The sequence below is a fragment of the Larus michahellis genome, chromosome 5 (genome assembly GCF_964199755.1).
Source record: "Larus michahellis chromosome 5, bLarMic1.1, whole genome shotgun sequence".
NCBI lineage: Eukaryota > Metazoa > Chordata > Aves > Charadriiformes > Laridae > Larus > Larus michahellis.
Genome location: NC_133900.1, coordinates 59,146,944 through 59,166,082, shown reverse-complemented (window position 1 = coordinate 59,166,082; position 19,139 = coordinate 59,146,944). Strand labels below are relative to the sequence as shown.

Sequence of the window (19,139 nt, the reverse complement as noted above, 5' to 3'; positions counted from 1 at the left end):
CATATTGACTTTGTCAAAATCCAGCTTCATGGACAAAATACAGGTTTCACTTCACCTGTTGCTATTAAAATTGAAGTGTAAGATGATGTGGTGTGATGTGATAGGGTTTCTCTGCATAGCAGGAGGACCTAAAATAGTTCACGAGAGCAAGCTTCATGTTTTCGTTAAAGTTTTCCTTCCCTTTTCAGCCTACACATCCAAATTTTCTCAATACTTTAAACAGTTGTGAATTCCAAAGCATCCTTTTCTTGTTAAGGATTTTTTTTTCCAGTCTCTCATCTCCTGTGGCAGGTACTAAAGCCCCCTCTTTTCTCATCTTAGAGACGCACACGTTACCCCCTGTGCCTCTCAGAACTGTGCTGTACCGTATCTTCTTCCCTGAATTTCTTCATTCAACCTTCAACAGTCTTTCACTTGTCTCCCCTGACCACCTCTATCTTCTAGCTTTGTCCTACTGCCCCTACCTGCCAAAATTTCCTGTTACCTCCACCCCAGCATGACAACACTACATTCATACAAAAATCTCACATAAAAACATACTTCTGAAGCAACAGGATTAAAATAGAAAGCACATCATTAAATAAGTGTCTATTAATGTATTGAAGTAAACCTGATGAGGTCCTCCCCACCGCAGGCACTGCATGGTCTGACACTGGTATCAAAGGAAACTGGGACACATCCACACAAAATTTTGCCCTGGCTAGTTACAGCTACTGACTCTGCTTCCCCATTTTTTCCAATAGCTTGTCCATCATTGCTCATCTCATCTGTCTGTGCTTCAGACACAAGAACTTCAGGCACAGGATCGCTTTTCTTTCTACTGGCTGGCTAAGATCCCAGAAAACAAGCTTCCTATATCCCAGGCAAGTTTCAGCTGGTCACTTGCTCTGCTTGAACTGTTCTCTCATACTTTCTTTGGTTTGGCTTTAAATAAAGTTCTTCCCATTTCCCCCCCCCGAAATCTTTGTTAAAATAGCCCCATTCCTATGAAACCTTCTATTTCAAAAAAGTTGCATTATTATTTTTTCAAAAAGCCAATTATTAAAACATTTCTGGACAAATTCCTTGATGAATCAAAGCAATTAAGAAATTATATAAATAATTATATTGAATGACATTTCTATTTTCTAGCCTTTTAACTGTTTGCCTTTGTTTGGAACAGTGCAGTTGCTGACTATCAAAAACTTGATCTTATTGTTGTAGTCAACTACATAATTAATGCTTAACGGCGCCTTTAGTTACTGTAATTATTAGCATTAACATACTGAACTAGAGGAAGCTTTCTGAAACAAGGAACTTTTTTTGCAAAACAAAATTCCAAATTAACTCTTGAAAAGAAACCCTTAAAATGAAAGGGATATATTTTTTTTCGTGGTTTAACCCCAGCCAGAGACTAGGACCTTGCAGCTGCACACTCACTCCCCCCTACCCCTTCCCCAGTAGGGTAGGGAGAAGAGGGAGAAAAGGAAAGGAAAGGAAAAATCCCTCATGGGTTGAGATAAAGACAGTTTAATAGAAAAATTATGGAAAATTAAAATATTAATAATTATAATAATAATAATGGTAAAAGAACATACAAAATAAAGTAAAACACCACAAGTCACTCTCACCACCTGGTGGTTGGTTGCCCAGGCCACCCTGAGCAGCGATCACAGATCCCTGGCCACCGGCCAGCCCCAATTTATATACTGACCATGACATCTATGGTATGGAATATTCTGGCGGCCAGCTTATTCCGTCTGTGCTCCCTCTCAGCTTTTATGGGAAGCTGAAAAAGTCCTTGACTAACTTAAAACATCACCTGGCAACAACTAAAACAACATTATCATCATCATTCTCACACCAAACCCAAAATACAACAGCTACTAGAAAGAAAATTAACTCTATCCCAGCTGAAACCAGGACAATTTTACAAGCAGAATTTATACCGTATGAATATTTAAGAATGAAACATCCTGAGAAAGCTATCTGGTTGGTCATTTGCTACAAGATTTTAGATGATGCTGTATATCCAATTTAAATAATAAAAACAAAACATTGAATATTGCATTTCTTTTCTCACAGCTACACAAAACACTTACACGTGCATCTTACTAGGCACCCCAAAAAACACATGAAGTCTTTCTTTTTGCTAGCTTTGCATGTATTATTTGATAGCCAGTACATGGGGCAAAGGGAAGAGTACATTTGTCACGTCACATTAATTTTGCATGCAAAACCCCCTCTTATTTACCTGTTTCTTAGGACAGAATCTGACTCCATGTAGTCCTCTAGAACACCTTTCAGTTTTTGCTCCGACTTTTCCAGCTCTTTTATTCTGAGGTTCAAATTCTCTTCTCCAGCACTGTTTGCTTGTTCATCATGTATGCTTGCATCTTCTAATTCCTGGAAAATCTGGGAAGTATCAATTTTAATATTTAAATTCAGGATATCAAATCCTTCATTACTGGGCATTTTAATACAGTAACAAAATTCTTGTTCTCTCCCAGATGAAGGATCCATGATGAAAAAACACCAAATTATTAGGTTCCCAACGTACTACAGTCTAAGCATGCAATAAAAGAATCTAAGCCTCTGCTGATCAAATGAACAGTCTTTCTCAATGCAGAACACATTTATTATTTATGAGAAAGCCTCATTTCATTAGCCCCAAAGTAATTCAGCATGTATGAAAGGAGCTGCAGTTCACAACATGAGATCTCCATAAAAGATTCAATTAGACTAATTCATGAAGGAATTAGGCATCAAAGTTTTGAAAGAGGCTAATTTTCTACTAAACAGAGGAGTTCATAAAATTGAGTATGTTATCACCAAAAAAAGCCCCATGCTTATTTTGGATAAAAGTATGATATTTGTATTGTTTCAAGACATAAGATTAAAAAAGGATATTTCCTATTCAAAAGGCAATCTATGGCTATTTCAGAGAAACATTCAGTATATTTAACGGGTATTTTGGAATCCCGCATTCAGTATTTTGCTTAAAAGTCTACTTCACCTCTGACAGGCTATGAAACCATGCCAAAAAGCAGTATTTAAACTTGGGCTTAGGAAGGCAATCTAAGTTGCGTTCTTTACCTTTGCCTCTTTTAGCAATAGCTCTAAAAGTTCTTCAGCTTGCAGTTCACCTTCATTTCCAGAAACTCTCTTCAGTAGATATAGTCCTATAAATGGCATCTGTGAAATGTCTTTACTTTTGCTACATTTGTATTGATTTGGAATTGGATCTGTAATTGGAATTAAACGACTGAGTTTGGACCTATTCTCCAGGAAATAATGCAATTACTTTTATTCTTTTCTTTTTCTTTTTATTGTAAACAAATGCTGAATTACAGGTGTGGAATAATTACTAAATTGGCCAAGAATACAAAAATACAGCATTGTTCACACATTAAGGAAAGTCATAAAATCAAGAGGCTTCTGAGGTAGAATACAGCCGCAGCTGGCACGCGAAGAATGCAACATCTGTGATTCCCTGTACAAGGTTGTTTGCGAAACTACACGAGGGATGGAACGGAACACGCTTGTTCCGTGGCCTTCCCTTGTGACGAATAGCAGATATGGGGACGAGATGGTACTACGGAACTGATAAGCGGCCTACACGCTACCCGAGCCAACATTTCGTCAAATGTTGATGAAATGCTGTCCTGTTGTGCGAACTTTGCTCACCACAATGTACCAAAACACACCTCCACCCCGGAGGCTATCCGCCCCCGAGGTGTGAACACTCCTCCTTGAATACATTAATCATAATAAAAGTACGTATGACTAAAGTCACTCAAACTCCACTTTGAAGATAAAAAAAATAATATAAAATAGCCCAAGAGAGAGGGGATGTCAGGGAAGACACCATCGCGAAGAATTCCACCGCTGATTTCCGGGATCAGTCGACGGGCTGAGCCTCTCTTCCCCCCCATAGGGACGCCTTTGGGTAAGACTTTGATTACACCGAGCGCTTTCTCGGGGACTTAGAAATTTCTCTAGAGAATCTCTACCCTACATTTATAGCCAGGCTGTATCGTTTATAATTTTGTCGCGCGTTTGTATACTTAGCAATATCTTTATTTGCACGTGCTTTGCAGACAGTGTATTTATCACCGGCAATCCTAAAGAACCTGTATATCTGTTGTTTAAATAAACTGCACTGTTTAAGTAGCTAGTTGTTTCGCTTTCTCACTGAACGCAACCAAAACTTGAGAGAGGCCATGCTAGTTCAGGAGCACGACTAGACTGAAGGTGCAGTCCACTATTAGTGTATCCAAATCGTAGTAGTTTAATACATATTAAACGCGATTGGACTGATAGTGCTAAATTGGGCATCACTCAGAATTTAAACCTAGCCGCACCTGGCCTCCACCTCGGTGAGGAGTGTTAGAACGCAAGGGGGTTTATCTTCTGCCAAAACCGCTTGGCCCCGTTTCGCGCAACAACAGGGCAAAGAAGAAAAAAAGTACCACTTATTTTTGCCACTGAAGAGTAGAAAATAGCACAAAATCAGTGCAAAAAGAATAAACAAACAGTTCTTCTCTTATTGTCCCATGCTTTGATATATGCTATCCACGTATGTTACATAACGAATTGCATAAAAATTTAGTATTTTGGCCCATTGTATCACTCACTGGCCTTACGTCAGCTGCACAAGGACATAGAGCTGAAAAGATTCAAGGAGTCCTCAGTCCCTTGAGAAGCCATGATACTTAAAATATAGGTGTGGAAACTATAGGTTACACTATAGGTATGGAAAAACAAAGTATAAACCCACAGGGAGAACAAAATTCAAACCACTTTGTGATCTCCTCTGGACTTAACAAGCCAGTCCCTTCTCAGAGACCATGTATTCCTGAGACCTCTCAACATAATCATGGCTCTCCCCTGGCCTGTATAATTTGACAAATGGAACGGTATCTTTGATTTTTAGCTCCTTAAGACACTAATATTTTCTCTGTATTTATTATTTACAAAGTGAATAGACATCCTGCTCCCTGATAATGGGTAGCCCTGAGCACCTCTGCAAAAGCAATATGTAATAATAGTGGATATCCGTACTCTGCTAATTAACAATTTACAGTGAAAGCCAAGTTAATGTCATTTTCATCTCCGCCCCAGGCTAGTATCCAATTCATAATCTGTAAAAAGAAAAATTCTTAGCATATATTTTGCAGAAAGTAGCCAACAGATAAAAATGGAGAGGATGGACCAGGCAGGAAATAAACTGACATTTAAAATCATTACTCTGATTTCTACTCACTTATATCTAATAGATGTTCTTGTTTGGAAGTGCCTATTTATTCACTGATATAGGTATAATGAAGGTTAATACAACAATTTCGGAAGTTGGTCTCAAACCTCATGATCCATCAGGCCTCTACACTTCTGATACTCCATCCTGAAAACTACCAAGTACTTCAGCACAAAACCAGGAAAGCTGTTATGACTGATATCAGAAACAAGAAACTTAATGTTTCCTTTTTCACTTGTATAGCTGGGAGAGATGATCGAAAACCTGTGTCACAGAAAGTGGAAATCAGGCTCAGCATGGACTGAGTATAGTCATTACACCTGTTCCCAGCTCTGTAATAAATATCAATATGCAATGGACAGTAAGATTGCAAAGTTTTCCAAAATTACAAATTCTGCTAGCTCAGCACAGATTAAAAATATCGTGAATGTCATGGAAAATGTCACCCAAATCCGACAGTTTCTTTGAGAAAACTATCACATGTGAATTACAATGTAACAAAATGCATACAAAAATTAGAAAATGAAAACTGCTCATACCTTTCCTGCTTTGTAACAAGACCATCTCCTGTCTCCGCAGTGCTCTTACCGTTGCAGCCACATGCTGTGACCATCCCATGTTTGTGCTTATAATTTCATTTCCAAAGCAGCAATGAGCAAAACTATGTCTATGAGAAGAAAGAGTGTTTCTTTGCCAAGTGAATCACACTTTTCAATTTCTGTTCCTTCGTCAGCACCTTGTTTGGTTACCCCAACCTCTGTTTATCTCCAATTATGGTCCTTCTTTTGAAAGTATTGCCAAAACTCTCCCTTTTGCAGTGAAGACCTCATTTTTTCACATTCTGTCATCACACTGCTAAAAGCTTTAACTAAAACATGAAAAATCTGGTTTTGAAAACACATCCTCTAAACGCTTGCACCTTTCGAATAACACATTGTGAGCAACACATTCTTTTTGGGATCGACTTTCCAAACTTCTGCATGATCCTTGTTTCCAATTTAAATTGTGCTTCGTACCAGGAAACAGGGTTGTTCAGACCCTCAACACAAGCCACACTTTCCTGCATCTGACTGAATTTTGTGGAGTGCGTCAGCTCCTTCAGCAGGTTAAATGACGTTGTCTGGTGATTCTTTGTGAAGAGTAAATCTCTGGTCTCTACTTCAGAGCCTAAAAATTATCTGAGAAAACTGGCTTCTTTTGAGGCTGATTCCTGCACTTCCAACAGTGAGATATTCAGTTGCTATGACAAATCTTGTCCTCAGCTTTCTTTGTGCTGCCTTGATCGTTCTTTGCCTTGTGTTATTTTTTTCAATCACAATTTCCACTTTATCATCTGGTGTGTTACCATAACCATCTTATTCCACTCTGCGTTCATGTTGGAGTTCAGTGTGTCCATGGGAGCAGACTTGTTTCTCTGTAGCTTTTTCTGTAGCCCTTTTACACAAAGATGATTTTCAAGAAAATGTGAGGGAGGAGAAAGTTGCCTTTTATATTGTGCTCTTAATATTTTCAGCTTGCCTCAACATTCTAGAAATAAATAAAATTATCTATTTCTTCATATTGCCTTTCCAGCTCTGAAAGAATTATTTGCTTTTCCCTCTTTGAAAGAAAAGCCTAACATTTTTGAATTTTCTAACCATTCTCCATCTTAAACAACTCTTTTCAGCTTTTATTTTTTCAATCTGTGCTTCTCCCAAAATTTTTCTTGCCGTTCAGGTGGTCAATGTCCTTCACTGTTTGTCTACCTCTGCTGGTTGAGGTTGTGCCGTTTTTGCTTCCTGGTTGGTAATTTCACTTTTATATTTCACCTGAGAGGTTGCCATGATTTCTAAACATTTATTTCCAACTCTTTCTCTGCTTATCACATTCATCTACACACCCATTTCTTCAAGCCCCTCTTTCTTCTTGAAGAGATAACTGAGCACAGCGTATCACGCATTCTCTTTTCCTGGCCTCTCAGGCCGCCTCGGGACCTTCCATTCTCCCAGTGCTATCTTTAGAAGTTATTGCCTTGATTTTCTATAAACATTCAAAAAATAATTTCTCCCTCACAGTTCTTACCCACTTCAAAGTTTTCTTAGCTCAATCTACCATCTTCTCTTTCTCCAAAACCCACCTCTTCTCCACCTGTGGATTTCTGACTTCTGAAAATAATATGAATTTTTACCACTGCAGGGTTGTAAATCTCTACTTGTTTTCAACTTTGAACAGTTTTTTTCCCTGTCAGCTATTTACTATAGAGAACTTATTGTCAAACACTTAGCTTTTTTATATAGATATCAAAAAGGAGATTCTGTGTTTCCTGGGTGAAATGCAAACCACGTTTGTTGAAAGCATGCAGTATGGAGACAAAGATCTCAAGTACTGTAAGAAAACCATTTGGTAGATAACAGTTCACATAGCAGCCAGTAATTGCACTTGTATTTTTCCCAGTGTTTGATTGGTGTGACAGTGTAAATTCTGTTTAGATTTTTTTTCAGTGTTTATGATGTGCTGGTCCTTATTTGATTATCAAATTATTCCAGCTTGAAGCTATATCTTTAAAAAAATCTCTAATTTTAAATTCAAATATTCTGCAGCTTCAAGTATTATGCAAACTGTTTTATGAAAAAAAATGCACCAATTTAAAGCTGCTCAATAAATATTTTCTATGCTTTTGCACGTGGACTCAGCTGTTCACTCCATAGGTTCTTTTAATAGCCTGCATAGAAAACAAAAACAAAAGCAGAAAACAAAAACAACAGCAAACAAAAAAAGAAAAAAAGTCTGCTGAGCCTTAGATAGGTAACATTAATTTACAAATAAGTGTCGGTATCCAGCCCTAAATTCACAGACACCACAATCTCTTTCTAAAAGTTTTCCATTAGCTTCAAAATAACAAGAACCACAATTATTATAAGTAAACCATCTGATTTGCCTTGAAATAACGAACAATGTTCAAGAGTCCAACTATAGTTAAGTCTCTTAAAATAGGCTTTGCTGCATTACATTAATCAGAAACAGATTCACCTCTGGCAAGATGAGTTAAAGGGAATTGCCCTCCACGCTAGCACCACAATATGATGTGCGCTCCTAGAAATGCGAGAGTTGAGCAGCTATCTGGCTACACAGCCATTATCCCTGTGTAAGCCCCTCAAAATGCTTTTCACCAACCTTGAATTTAACTACTTAAATAGTTGCTGTTAACAGGAAGAATAGCAGGTTACATCAACACAATATATTTTCTGGACACTAATTATACTTGTAATTTTTTTTTTTTTTTTTTTTCAAAGGGGACCCATGGTACTATTCGCTATATCGACACAGAAGCTTATAGATCAGGACTAAGCCTTGAACTCATAAAAATTTTTGAACTAGCAGTATTTTGAAATATTTTAAATGGAATTTTAAAAATGCTAGTGATCTCATAAAGTTTATAGAATGTTTATAAAGTGTCTCTAAACTTGGCCGGTATACTTTTCACAGTGTTTAAAAACAAATATGTTCATCAACATGTTAGCACCTCTGACGCTGACTTGACTAAAAAAGCTGGACAAAATTTAAAGACAATAGTTGGGTGACTTCCTTTAACATTACCCTTTCAAACTTACATTAACCAAAATAGCATTTGTTCTTTCCAGTCTCCACAGAACAGAAAATTCAACTCAAACTGTGGTAAGGTGAATAGTATACCACAAGGCTTCTTCTTTCTTCAAACACATATCTATAAGCACATGCTCAATTTTCAACAAAATAAAGGAATGCTCAAAATGCTGTAAAAATATTGCTCAATTTCAACTAATTTTCAACACCCTCTACCATCCAAAAGAAAGCTACTGCACTTATCACAAATCAGTAATACCCTTGGATTACATTCCACTCATCTGCATTTACCACCATTTTATTGCAAAACATAAAACACATGCAGCAGTGCTAGTAATGAAAGACCAGACGCAACTGATGCTCAGTTCTCAAGAGCACCAACAGAAAGCTCATAACTGAACGTACTGGGAGCCGAATAAACCCCCAAAAGGGCCCGTGATAACACAGGTCTGATTTTTCAAAAGTACTCGTGATCTGGGCAATAGAAAATACTGTTTCCAGCTTAATGAAAGGTAAATACAATAGCTTTTTCAGTTAACTGTTGTCATTATGCTCCTTTGTCACACAGTACTTGATTGCTGTTTCAAAGGGGTTGATTAACTGGATCTCCAGCTATAAGGAGATTCCATGAACATAATTCACAACAGATTCCAAAGAAGAAAAAACTTGGAAAAACTGTAAAGGTAAAAACATTGTGTATTTTCAGTTTAAAACCAAAAGAAAACAGCAGCAGCAACAACAACAAAAAGACTGTAAATATTCCATAGTTTTAAACCACAGCTTAATCCTCTAACAGGCTGTTGAGTTAGCATCCTTACTGAACGGCAGCGTACAACTTGCATTGCTCCAGGGAAGAGGGCTAGGACTGATTTTCTAAATTGTATTTCCCTCGTTTTGTGTGAGCGCTGCCACTATGGCCCCTGCTATAGCTGAAGAAATTCACTCTGTCTTTTGCATCGAGGTGAAAGGACCAGGACATCGTAGAAAGAATAGTGGGAATGATGGCAGTGTCTCAAGGGAGAGACATAGAGGTTTCTTATCCTCACCCTTTCCATATTGCATGGACACATGGAGGGTCAGTTGCATTGCAACCTTCACATTGCCTCATAAAAGGCAAATCAGGTTATTATTTCCTAAGCTATTTTGTGGCTTCAAAGATCGTGAGGAAGTAAAATGAACCCCCTTTTTCTATGGGTGGTGGTGCTTACAGGGCTTTTTAGAAAACCAAATCGAAACCCAAACAGTGTTTACCACCTCCCCATCCTGCACGACAGAAGGTAAGATCCTACAGCAACACCTGAACGTCTAGACAATAGGTACCTGCTCCCACTGCAGTTAGGGCAGTCAGTATCTTACAACACAAAACCATTTCTCATTGAAAACTCAACGGCCTTCTGCAGAAGTCTAGGAAGGTAACTGAAGGCATCCAAGTCAGATTTTATAGGTGACTCTTCCTCTCTATGAAAGCAAAACCAGTATATACCCTTCCCCGATGGTTTCAGGGTCTTATGAAGACGATTCTCAAAACACGGCAAAATCTAAGCGTTAAAAATTGAATACAAAGAAATATAAAGAATACCAACCACACATCTTGGCTCAGTTGTGTCATCAAGGCCACAGAATGAATGCTAGTGAAAAAAACAAAAAAAGGAACAAAAACTATAACATAAGATCAAAAGAAAATGAGGAAAAAAGAAAAGAAAAAAGATGTAAGATATGCAATATGAAATCCAATGACATTACTTTACAGCAGTTAGTCTTACATCAATATTAATTGAGTTGATCTGAAAGAGAGATACAGTATACCAGTCTTACTCTAAAAAGGGGTAACAGGGTACAAAATACAGTATTTGAGGTCAGCTTTACAAATGGTACCATTTGTGGATTAGGTAACTTCAGAAATATTAGGCTCAGCTCTGTGACTCCGTTAAGGAAGTACTTGTAATTACACGCCTAAAATCTTCCCTGAACCAAGACTTACCAAACCAAGGGCACAAAATAAATGCAACTTAAATGGTAGAGAATCAGTTGTGAGAAAAGCATGGCATATTTAAACTGCACTTTTTCCTCGTGTATCGGCTCATAGAACAAAACTGAGATTTTAAGTTATTCTTTTGTACAGCCTTTAGAAGCACAACAGTTTGCTGAAGAGTCTATAGGGCAAAAACACTGCCATCCTTATGTTCTGATTTGACAGAATTTTACATAAAACTTAAAAATTGAATCCATTCCTAAAGGAAAATAGAGAGCCGTACTCATGACAGGGTAACTATAAGTGGTGGATTGCCCTTAGCTACAACCAGCAATAAGGCTCAGCTACAAACACTGCCCTTCCTTCAGAAGAGTAAGACTTCTCTCCACAAGAAATTATTGTGCTCAGTATCAGCAGCATGTAGGTGTCAGTCTGCACCCACTGACATGTTAAATCGTGAGAAGAACAATGCAGTAGAAGTATGTCATTCATTGATTCTCTGACAACACAATCTTTCTTCAGGCAGTCAAATTCAGAATGGGATTTAATCCCAAGGAAAAAAAAATTCAAATGTAATACAGGTAGAAGGAAGCCCTCCACTCATCCAGGAGTTGAAGGATAACAGAAAATGATGAAGCTTTTTTGAGATCTCCTGCTAATGTAACATTAAGGCAAAGAGAACGTTAATCATTTTACCTCATTACCAGCTTTCTGCTAAGCTTGTGATTAAGCTGTTTCTTTTCCAATACTTTTCCCCATCCATTGCACTGATGGACCAGCACAGATAATGCTAACTTCCATTTTCAAAATTAGAAGTCTGTCTAATCCGATATCTGCTCTATAACCATAATGGCAATGATTAAAGGCTTACATTTTGGCAATAGCAACATCTAGAGATTCTGATGTTTTAGAATAAGTAGATAACACTGATATGAATGAATATGAATGAAAGCTCCCCTAACTTCTCCATTCAGCCCAGCAGCAGGCTTGTACTCATATGTACCAGAGAAAATGAGATGATGTGACTCATCTTTGCGTCAAGGCACTGGTTTAGCAAAAGCAACGTAACTAAAACACTTTGCTAGAGCTTAGAGAAAGCCCCATTGTCAGCCTATGCCCTGCAGAACTAAATGCCCTAAACTCCTCAAACCTGGGAAACACTTGAGGTCCAGGAACCTTGTGCCATCTCTTGCTTGGGACCACAGTGATCCAAATACTTTTGCTGCCTTAAGCCTCAGTCAGACCTTCTTCAAAAGAGGAGAAAATTTGGAACAAGGATATTAATTTGGAACTTGTTTCTATCTTAATTCAAGAAATATTTTTTGTTTCCAGTGTTCACCACATGCACCTCATTGACTTTTTTTTAATTTTCAGCCTTTGCAAGTTTTGTAAAGCAGTATTATCCAAAGAACAGGGCTGAGATAACCTCTTCTATCAAACAGAGACAAATCTTTCTGTTGTTTCTTGATCTAAACAAAACAAATCCTCCCCCTTCTAGCCTAGTGTCTTTCCAGACCCCTTGATTCCTTTCCATACTTGATAGAAAAAACAGACAACAAGTAATTTTGAGCAGATTAGAGACGGAGCTTCATTTCATGCAGCAATGACTTGAATTCATATTTTATCTTTCTTGTTTTAAAATAGATTTCATGATATTAGGTTAAGTGCTATTAAAATCAATGCAACAGTGAAAAATAAATTAGTATGGAAACAAAAATCCATTGGCATTGCCCAGCCATTTATTTACCTTTTCCTCAATTTCTTTGAGTTGCCTCTTTTGAAGTTCTATTTTATCTTCTAGTTCTCGAATTCGCTGAAACAGAAAAAAGCAAAATAGAAATTATTATATCTAATTTGAAAAGTATACGAATCAAAAAGATAAGAAATAGATTAAGAGAACAAATGCCCATTATTAATGTAACACTTCCTTTACAGTTATATTAGGCACTTTCATGGCAGGATTGCACCACATTTTCATGAAACCATGGCATTTTAAACAAGCTGCACATCTAGAACATTATGTTTACTACCAGAAAGCCTAATCGTCACCACTCATTAATCATAATTTTAACATATACACACAGAAAATTCCAATTAGCACCAAAATTCTTAGAAGTCCAACATTTCTTTCTCTGCAACTGACAGAATTTTTTCTACTTACCTAGACAGTCAGCAGATGATACCATTAAATTTCATTTTAACTTTCTATTTTCATTTCCTATAAAACATAACTATGCTTCTGGCATAGTCATGCTATACCAGAAAAACAGAGCACACAGATTTTCAGATCATCACCAAGACACCATCCAGAGATTCAGCTCCGTCCGATTACCAGAGCCACCTCCCACCGGAGTCAGAGGGAACGTCTCCTTCAGCATAGCTCTCCATATTTTAAAGGATTTTCCTTGTTTGGTTCCACAAAAGTTCTCCAAAAACACGAGTGATGTTGGGTCTACATAGCCTATCTTATTTCTGTCCCCTTGTTTCCTTTCTATAAGTTATGCTTCTTTTCTTTTTTATTTTATTTTTTCTGTGCTTCTACATTAAGAAGGTGCATTTTATCACACTTTTAGTATATTGTACTTGTTACAGATAAAGTAGGTTCATAAATATTTTTTTTTTATAGGCAAAAACCTGGAATCTGTGACTAACAGCCACTGGGAAAGAAGGAGCAACTTCATACTATCAGCTTTTTTCAGGATTAACTACCTGACCTTTGCCTGGCCTGAATCTCTGTTAAGGTTATTAACAGCTCTTGAACTTTGAAAGAGAAATTGTCCTCTAGTCTAATTTCTATGCATAGGCCAATAAAATTAATGTAGCAGCTGCTGCACCACTCCCAGATTATTTTCTTACTCCCAAATTGATTGGAACAATAGTATCTCTTTCAAAACCATATTCAGTCATTATTTATAAACCTGTGTGATCAACTGACGTCAATAGTTGATTACCTGCATTTAATTCAAAGATCTCAAATAGCGGGAAATGCCCCACAGTCATGGTAACCCAGGACAGTTGCAGCAAGGCTGCTCCAATAATCCAATCCAATAACCTTTTTGTACTGGTTTTGACAACTCCAGAGTTTGGCACGAACTTTTCAAATCTAACCTGGAGCTACCCCAAAGATGAGGTACATCCATCCTGCATGTTCACCTTGCCTAGGACGTACTAGTCTCCACACAAATATTGCAGACAGGTCACAAGCAATAGCTTTGTTATTGTTGCTGCTGTTTTAAAAGAAAAGATTTTGCTTAAATGACTGTTTTGAATATTATGCAGTCAGAATAAGTCAATCAAAACCTCCACCGTATCATGCTGTATTGCTCAGAGATTTCCCCCGATAATACAGAAGCATGAATCAGATTACCCTTGTGTGACACAAGTGCATGCAGATTTGCTGACAGTAACAGATACCCTGAGCACAGCTGTATTAATTTCACTTTTCCTCTACTACATTTGAATTGATTTCTACTTCATCCACTCCCTGCTCAAGACAAGTCTCTCTCTCAAGCGATCATCTTGATACACTATATGTACCAGGAACATTACAATCACTGTAAAAAGCCATGGCATGAGAAGCAGGCAGATGTAATCACCTCTGAGATCTCTGGTCCACCAGGTTACACTCCTGTTTCTCCCCTACTCATTTCAGTTTTGCTAAGTCCCACTTACAACCACATCCCGGACCTGAGCGACACGCTTCAATTCTCCAGGGGTCCTGCTATGCTTTGTGATAAAATTTGACCACGGTGAGATAAGTGGAGAGAAGCAATATTTTCAAATATAATTTTCACCTTCAAGATTCATCACCTGAGATATTTTTTCAATCTGCTGAGAACTTGCCTCCAGAAAGAAAGGAAAATAAAAAAACCCCCAAACATCTGGTGGCTTTCTCACTTCAGGGTTTACAGCGAGTGTTATTTTAGAAAAGAACATGTTAATTAGGATAAGACAGCATTTTTCAGATTTGGGAATTCTGTTAATTAAGTAAAAATGGAGATGTTATTATTCCCTTATGAATTTTTAATCTTTTCAAAAGATTACAGCTATTCAGCTATTCTCTCCAGCTATTCATAATAGTTCATAAAAAAAAAAAAAAAAGGGCTGAGGCTTCTGTTTTCCAATTCCCACCCATAACCCATCATAATTGTTAAACTTTGAGACACAAAAGACAGAGAATGGTTTTAAGGTGAAGAAATACACATTTTCCTAAAAATCAGTTTAAATACAATCTAGGAATTGAAAGGGAATACGCATAGGGCTGAATTTCTTAGCAGTGAAAATCTAAAAAAAAAAACCTCAAAACAAGCAGGTTTATATCAGTAAGGCAGATATAGACATGGTGGATATGGTCCATAGGGCAGATATTTACATGTAGACATGTGTATATGTAGACATGTTCCAGACTTGCCACCTAAGGCTAATACGTTGAAGACAGGTGACTAGTGTTTAAATATTCCCCTTATAGGAGTGAAAATCACAGTGACAGAAGATTTACACTGCAAATTAGTAAGATTTTGTAACCAACTTCTTTACTACGGAAATTAAGAGTTCAAACCTAGACAGGTCAGAATTTGTTCTAAAACACAACCGTTGGCTGGAATTTTTCATCAGGTATCAAAGCCTGGGGTTGTTTACTTCTGGCTGTTCACTTGCTTTCTCCCGGAGCAGTGTAGGGAGGATTATCCGGGAGGATGAAGTGGGCGTAGCTATTCCCGTCAATATCCTCTGATTGCACAGGCCCAGCACTGGAAGATAACCAGCCTGGCTCAGCTATTTATATATCCTGAAAAATCTAACTAATTTATTTCCATTTAACTGCAGAGATAGCCTTAAAAATATATGCATATATATGCAGTGTATTGACAGGAAAAAAACCCAACAGATTTACATCCTCATACAGTATTTAAAACATACAAATAGTTATTTTCCCCCATTGTACCTATCCACATTTACAGCATTATCTTGATCATACAAAGATAACAATTTCAAAAAAATATGACTTTAAAAAACTATATGTAAGCTACATGCAATAATTCTAGCTATAATAAAAAAGTATCTTCTAGAAGCAGCAAGAGATGTTCCTCAGTCAAAGGTGATATTAAACTACCAAAAAGGAAATTACACAAAAATTGCACACACTAATTAAGATCAAAGGCGGGACTGCTTGAGATTCAGTATAAGTATTTACATCTTTATCTACTGTTCCTTTTATTTGCAAGAGTTAGCAATCAAGAAGCTGTGGGCTCACTCTCAAGTTTTCAACACTTGATTAGATGCTTTCAGTGAATTCTGATTTGTTTGTGTTCGCAAAAGCATAATTGTGACAACAAATCACGCAGAACTATTTTATTGTTATCAAGAAATTCTACCCGCTTTCATGCTTCAGGATATAAACCCATGATCAGCAAGTCAAGCTTTTCCTACTATGCCATACAGAGTTATAACAATTGTGCTGTACAAGATGCATTCAGCTCTATCCTTCACAAGGCTCTCGGGAGCCTTGCAGGGTAAATCCAGTGCCTTTTCAACTGCATAAAAAACTATGTGAGCAAGCAACAAAATCTACTGTATCTTGTTCTCAGAACAATCTTAGTTGAGAAGAAAGTCACAGGCCGTTCTTTTCTTTCTTTTCTTTTTTTAAAAAGGGAAGGATGGGAGATGTGGCTAGCCAACCTAAAATCAGCACGGTGTTTATGTTTTTTGAGGATGCCCCAGCATCCTCACTGTCAGAGTGAGGACGAGGGACAAAGAGGAGCGGTGCTCTGCTGGCTTCTAGCAATTCCTATGTTCCTGCGGTTAATAGCTGCCCCTCAGTCACATGAGCACACCTTTTTGGGACTGACAGGTTTCACCAGAATAGCACTGTGTTGTCAAACCACGGGGCCATACAAAAGAATTACCGTAGGCAACCAAAGAGCCACAGTCAGACAAAAGCAGTGCAATGAGAGTGCAACCAGGAAAGAGAAGAGTACAAACATTAGGGATGTGAATTCTTAACGCTGTCTGTCTTGCCCACATTCAAAACCAACCTGCCAGCATAAGGAATACTAATTCATCATTGATTTTATTACAATAGCAAACAAAACCTCACAAAACTTCTGGATAATGGATGGGTAGATCTGTGAATACTCCCTGTTACTACCTTCACCCCCATGGAGCTCTCCTGAGTTTTGGAAAGAGGGTTGGATGAGCATGCATTTCTATATGGCACCTACTTGATAAATCATCCTTCCACTAGCGCTGAAGTTTGCTGCTGCTTCTGAGTAAGTGCTTGCAAGCAGCCAGAAAGCAGCAGGGGCTGAAAGGGCCCTACCGCTGTAGGGAGTTAACAGCAGATGGCTCTGCCGGCCAAGCTACAGCTGGAACAGCAACTTCAGCTCTGTGGGGAATGAGGCTCAGCTGGGAAATCCATGTGCGTTTCCAGAGAGCTACAGGAACGGACTTTTAAGTTCCACTATAACATTTTTCTTAACAGTAGTTACGTATACATTACATATACAAAAGTAGGTGGCACAGCCATAAAGCTGACGGACAGCCTAAAAATGCTAACAATTAGGTAAGAGAGGGAACATCCAGAAAGTTCAGGCACCTAAAGCATACATTTCCTTTGGAAGTCTATAGAGCGAAGGCAGGCATAAGTCTGCTAAAGTACCCCTAACATGGCACTATATATGACATTACTTTACTGAATAGAGCCATTAGAAGGAAGTTTACCATCAGTCATTTCCAACTATATAAATTATATGTTCACTGACTGCAGTGATCATATGCAGCCCCTCCTCTTCAGTCCAATGCTTGGAGAATACCCAAACACAAAGGGCTGTCAAATTGCCCAAAAGTAGGAAATTAAACATTTTTCCCAGCAGAACATTCTTAATGTGCATAAGATTCCTCCTCAATCCTCATAACCCTCATTTCCTTTCACCTCACGAAGGGAAGGCTGTCTTTCTGGGAAACAGAATACACTTCTCGAGGTGCAATTATTCACTTAAGCAATTACTTCACTTGGATCCACCCAAGCAGACTCGGATGGCAAGTGCCTTTAGTGTGCATCTTCTAGTATTGGTAGGGAAATTAAGACAAACCAACTCTTCCTTTCTGAGGTGACAGAGGGCTGAGACACCAAGATGGGACTACACAATATTATTACTCACAGCAGTTCTGACCTTCCTCCAGAAGGTAGGGCTCCAAGCTTGCATGGAGCACTGCTGTATAGGTAGTATGCTGCCTGGGCTGGCCTATGTGGGACCAATTTGGGTGTCTCTGCACCTGCAGCTCAGTTTTCCTGACAGCTGGATAATTTCCCTGGAAATTGTTGTTTTCCGAATACATCCAAACTCAGCAAAAGGCTGGATAAGCCCAGATGAAAATTCATTATTGTCTTGAATCCCTTTGCACAAAGGGGCAAATAAAGGGATAATACAGTTTTAAAAACTGAATTAAAGGCAATGGATTCCTTGCAGACCAGGTCAGGTCCAATGGAATGATAGTAATGCATTGCCAGCGGAGAACCAGCTAGGTACTGATTTCAAAAGGGAAATTTCTGTAATTTTTAGCATGGTCTGGCTCCTGTGACTACACTGCAACCTCAAGGTTGCAAGCCACATCTCTGGGACACCTGAGGAATCAAGGTTCAGGTGAAATGCAAGCAGCATGACACTGGAGGCGTGCCTGGAAATATTACTCTACTTTCACGAACATAGAATTTCCAATAACACAGGCTTAGAAAACTCAGTTTGCTTGATGGAGCACAGAAGTACAAATAATGAAGCTGATAGTAGAAATGATAGTATTGCACTTCCATTACTTAACGTCAATGACTGGTTTAGCCAAAATGAAAAAATTGCTCTATTAAAAAAAAAAAAAAGAGTTAATTGCATTCCCACACAGTACACATGAAGTATGTGTGCCCAACTTGTGTTATAATAGCAATCCATCTACATTAAGTACCGTTCCCATTAACATAGCACCCATCGTAAAGGAGCGCTGCAATAAATGGAAATCCTTCCACCGAGCTCAGTGAGCCCTGGATTGCAGTCTCGGAGCTATCATTTTCTTGCTGGAGGCAATAAATCAGCCCAGAAATGATTTATCATCATTTTGAGAGTTTGTCATGGGAAGAACTTCAGCATTACAAAGAAAGAAAATTGTTCTGAGGTGCCCTACTACTCTAAGATGCTAGGTCAAATTTCCTCCACCAAGCAACCAAAATGTGTGTATTTTCTTGTTTGCTTTAGTTTTTCTTCCATGATACCTCAAATTCTGATGAGAAATAGACTGTCTCTCTCTACAATTACATGGTCCTTTACACACATTCTGGTTTTTTTGACCCGATCTCTCAGATAC

General features: G+C 38.2%; 1 protein-coding gene across 9 annotated transcripts in view; it reads right to left on the bottom strand.

Moving 5' to 3' along the window:
* Positions 1-2,265: 2,265 nt before the first annotated feature.
* Positions 2,266-19,139, bottom strand: part of JAKMIP1 (janus kinase and microtubule interacting protein 1) — a 162,603-nt gene continuing 145,729 nt past the window's right edge. For 3 of the 9 annotated variants that reach the window (XM_074587564.1, XM_074587570.1, XM_074587567.1), the window contains 4 exons: positions 12,538-12,603; positions 10,402-10,477; positions 5,776-7,937; positions 2,266-2,394 (listed from right to left, as the gene is read on the bottom strand). In XM_074587564.1, the coding sequence (XP_074443665.1) occupies positions 10,427-10,477; positions 12,538-12,603 (117 nt within the window). In that variant the 3' untranslated portion in view covers positions 2,266-2,394; positions 5,776-7,937; positions 10,402-10,426. Of the gene's footprint in view, positions 2,395-5,775; positions 10,478-12,537; positions 12,604-19,139 lie in introns of all 9 variants that reach the window. The other 6 variants (XM_074587563.1, XM_074587569.1, XM_074587565.1 and 3 more) reach the window with 2 other exon arrangements.